At 45.4% G+C, this 4,808-nt stretch overlaps 1 protein-coding gene across 1 annotated transcript in view; it reads left to right on the forward strand.

The window, feature by feature from the left end:
- The first annotated feature begins 2,393 nt into the window (after positions 1–2,393).
- The window catches only part of mrps9 (mitochondrial ribosomal protein S9), a 9,752-nt gene continuing 7,337 nt past the window's right edge, over positions 2,394–4,808 (forward strand). The window contains exons 1-2 of the mRNA XM_079735471.1: positions 2,394–2,509; positions 3,079–3,246. Of these exons, the coding sequence (XP_079591597.1) occupies positions 2,411–2,509; positions 3,079–3,246 (267 nt within the window). The 5' untranslated portion in view covers positions 2,394–2,410. The remainder of the gene's footprint in view (positions 2,510–3,078; positions 3,247–4,808) is intronic.

A 4,808-nucleotide genomic window follows, 5' to 3' on the forward strand; every position in this document is an offset into this window, starting at 1 on the left:
CCCACAACGCCACACAGCACCTCACACACAACACGACCCACAACAAATACACACATCATTTAAGACAATGCAACCCCACGCAACGCAACACACAGACCACAACAGCATACAAAAACAACACAGCACACAAAAAACATGCACAACATTACAACACAACACATCATGATACCGTCTTACCAACGCACCAGTAGCTGGTTAACAATCAGCAGAGGAGAGGGGAGGAGGAGGGGAGGAGGAGGGGAGGAGGAGAGGAGATGAGCAGGTGGGGAGCAGGGGGGAGGAGGGGAGAACGAATGAGGAGAGGAGAAGAATGCAGTGAACAGGAGAGGAAGGGAGAGAACACAACAGACAGGCAGCTAAACAAGTGAAGAGAGAGCAAATCATTTTTACAAACACATACATATCAGGCAGCAGAGACAAGGCCCAAGAGAATAACGTAGGAGAAAAGTGAAGGAGGAGAGAGGAATAGAGAGGAGAGGACCAGAGAGCAGAGGGGGGAGGTTAGGTTAACTCAGAGCGATTAAAACTAAAAATGCATGTACACCATGAGACAGGCCACCTTCACTCTGAGATACATAAAGAGAGGGCTAGGGTCAGGAGCCGTTAGATATTGATTTCCACCATGCTGATTCTACTTAACTCCTCACCCCTCTGTTTCAAAGCTAACGCAGCCGGGCCAAGTCTCAACCACAAAGGCTGTTTGATAACTGCTGTTGAAACATCTTTTGTAGAAGAGGGGATGTAGCTTACCATGACAGCTGCTGTTAAAACATCTCTTTCTAGAAGAGCTGCTGTTAAAACATCTCTTTCTAGAAAAGGAGGACGGTAGTTCAACATGTTTTAGCTACTGCTAAAATATATTTTTCTACAAGAGCTGCTGGTAAAACATCTCTTTCTAGAGGAGATACTGTTAAAACAACTCTCTAGAAGAGGGAATGCTAGCTCACCATGATCACTGCTGTTAAAACATCTGTTAAAACATCAGTCAGGACATGATGGATGCTTGCCATGGCCAATAATTATGTTCAGATCCTACGATGGCTTGGTCGGATCTTTCCTCCCTCATCCAATACAATAGACTAGCCATTGAAGATGATATGATGACAAACAATAATTATTATAGCAAAAATGTTTACAATAATGCGTTCCTTTGAGTTACAATGAAACGTTAGCTGCGATTATTTGTGACGGATTAATTGTTAATGATGCTAGCTAGGAAACCTTTCCTATGCTTTTTGTTTATAGTCAGCTTTGATTAATTTACTTTGTTTCTTTCCAGTCCCCAGAAAATGTGAGTTATGGATAATGAAAATAATGGCCAAAGTGAAACGAAACATTGAAATAGTTTGGGACTTTTACTTGTAAGACCCAACTCCTGCTAAACCAAACCAGCTAATCATTGTTGTCTTTTTAAACTGATGTTCTCCTAGATCGTCCCCCAATGTGCTCAGGTACACAATAGTACAGAACGCAGTGAGCTCAGCACAAACAGCACCTTTTGGCAGGACATGGTGTCTTTTCGGTTTGATCTTTAACAATCAGCCAACGAGTTAACGTTAGGTGAAGTTACGTCACACAAAGTAACGCCACACGAAGTGAAGTCACACAAAGTAACTGTCACTAAATTTTTGGGCGGTCAACATTTCTACGTCGTCGTCATGGTGTGTTCCTGAATCCTCAGACGCCAGCCTTCCGAGTCAGAAGTCGGGAAATCTCCCAGCTATTCCCATTATTTTTCTTTGTATTTGTACCACGTTGGTCATTTTATTGTCAATTTTAAATGCTCTTACACACTTGATTAAATTGCTACTTTATTCCAGTCACCAATTTATGCATTGCAAGGTCTTGCTGTGCGTGCAATTCGATGTAAAGTTGTGTTGTTTGGTTTCGGGCTGATTTGCTAAAGAGGTTAATGTAGCTAACAATAAACGACTAGACAATTTCATGACAGAATCACAAAGACGAACGGGAACGCTATAAATGTGCAACTAGAAAGGCTGGCGTCCGAGGATTCTGGAACACACCATCTATAGCGTTCCCGTTCGTTACCAGCCGAAAACAAACAACACAACTTTACATTGTATTGCCTCCGAAAAATTCCGCAAGAAAAATGGGAGATTTCCCGACTTCCGACACGGAGGGCCTGCGTCCGAGGATTCAGGAACACACCATCAGCTGAAAACTTACTGATGAAACATTATTGTGAGATTTTATGTTTTTTGTAAGTATGTTTGATGAACTTTTTGATGCAAGTACTTTTTTACTTGGATACTTTTCGTAAAATAAAATAATACTGTATGCAAACTTATAAAGCAATAATAATAATACATTTAATACGCGTAAGGAAACTCAACTCTGTGACAGCTGCTTACCACTTCCGGGGTATTTGACCCAGCGCTGATCTGCCAAGATGGCGGCGTCCTGTGCGCGCACCGTGGGATCTCTCCTCGGGAAATGTGGGACTTGCGCCTCTAATATCAACACGATCACGTCCCGATTGAGCCGACAGGTAAACCCATACTTTGCAGTCAGTTCGAATCAGTGTTACAGTGCAATGACAGCCTATAAGACAGTGTTACGACGCGTAGAAGCTCGTCGGAGTGTGTGTGTTGATGCCCTTGAGCTGAGCACCGTCTCCCCCCCAAACCGAGGGGCTGTTATGTGTTCTAGGTTTTAATTCAACATTGATCCACCGCACTGCATCAACAGTGTGTTGCTGGCATGCTATGTTGTAGTGCTTTGCCTTGAATCGTGCGTAAAGCCTCTTATCGTTGATGATATGATGTTATTACACTCTCCGTGACAGTCAGGCACGGTATGTTTAACCACCATCAATCGTCCGCGGATTTTTGTAGGACCTGGTATTGTATTGCACATTAGTGCACTGATAATATTAAGTTAAGCAAAACGAACGGGACAGTCGTGAATTCTTCGTGGAAAATGCTCAATTGGCATTTTGTATTTACAAGTTATTCATCAGTAGTCAATGCAATATTAATCGAGTATGCATCATTGAGGTTGGCAATAGATAAATGATTACGCATTGGTTTTATCCAGTAAAGACATGGTTCTCCACAGATATGCTCCAGCTCGGCACTGCACCGGAAGAACCTGGCTGCGGCCGGACCGGAGAAGTTCACGGTGGAGTTTATTCAGAAGCAGGTGGAGGAGTTCAACATCGGCAAACGGCACCTGGCCAACATGATGGGGGAGGACCCCGAAAACTTCACACAAGAGGACATAGATGTAAGTGTGTGTGTGTGTGTGTGTGTGTGTGTGTGTATAAACATTAACACATGCAAGTCTCTAGTTTGCATACATATAATAAGGGATGTTATGATGCTGTATGAAGTATAGAGAAACCAAACCTGCTTTGTATACAGCTCGGCAAGATACGCCCCGACCCTTACCTGCTCCTGAATGACATTCACTATAAGTCGCTTTGGATCAAAGCATCTGATAAATGATTAAATTTTATATAGCATAAGGATTTAGTCAGAATGTATAATATGCCAACCCAATTTTTTGGCTTTTCCATTGGTCTGCTGTTCTCTATTATTGCTGGAAGACTGGAAGTTCCTTTTGGTTGGAGCGTTTATCCGACGTGTGTGTGTGTGTGTGTGTGTGTGTGTGTGTGTGTGTGTGTGTGTGTGTGTGTGTGTGTGTGTGTGTGTGTGTGTGTGTGTGTGTGGCGGGCTCAGGCCGGTCCTAGCTAACACGCTGCCTCCGGGAGGATTACCGTCGCGGTGTTGTCCAAACGGACACAGACGCGCCTCGAATGACCCTCGCACGCATCGAATTCACGCCACAGTTTGTTGGCGCCGCCATAGCTGGGACGGTCTGCGTTTGATTGCCCAGCATCCCCCGGGTGCGTTCCCCAGAGCTCCTCCGGCCTAATGAAGAGAGCTGTCCGGCTGCTGACTGTGAAAGCTAATGTGGCGGCTAGCATCCCGTTCCACGGATGCATGGAAATGCGGGCTGACTGCAGGGGGACGTAGCGTAGCCCCCTGGCGATCGTCACTCACCCCCTTCCCCCCGTCCCAGCTGTGGCCGTCGAGAACAACACGAGCCAACCAAAATGGCTGGCTGAACGCCAAATGTTTACGTTGTGTCATCATCATCAGCGTCATCAATCTATGATTAACGGACACGTTTTATACCAAGTGTAGGGAGCAGGTAGGGTTAAGGCCATCTTACCCTAGGACGCCAACAGGCTTCAGACACTGGGATTTAAAACCCTCCTCAGTGATCAGGCTGTGCTCACTAGTTATAAAGTAGCGGGTTGTTTATTGACTCAGTTGTATTGGTAGCTTGGAGGCTAAAGAAACCAGTATGAGGATTGTAAGTGTCTCACCGTCGTCTCTGTCTTTCCTTTTTATGCCCAAATTGCCCTCGCACTCTGTCATTTTTCTCTCTTTGTCATTGTCCCTCCTTCATCTCTCACTCTCTCTGTCTCTCTCTCTTATCCCACTTGCTTTCCTTTCTTCTCTTCGCTCCGTCCCTCTTGTCTCTCTCTTTCAGTCTCTCTGTATCTCTTTGTATTTGTCTCTGCATCCTTATTTGTCTCCACCTGTCTTCCTCTTCACATCTTGACACGTCCGCACATGTTTGCGTGTGTCGCCGTGCACGCATGCACGACAACACAGCACCCCTCCTTCTGTCGCATTGACAACCTTAAAGACAGCCCGCGGCTGTCCCTCGGCGTGTGTGCGTGCGCGTGTGTGTGTGGGTGTGTGTGTGTGTGTGTGTGTGTGGGTGTGTGCGTGTACACACACCATCTGTAGTGCCGCTAATGATCCCGAGACGAG

This window comes from Pollachius pollachius, assembly GCF_949987615.1.
Source record: "Pollachius pollachius genome assembly, chromosome: 4".
NCBI lineage: Eukaryota > Metazoa > Chordata > Actinopteri > Gadiformes > Gadidae > Pollachius > Pollachius pollachius.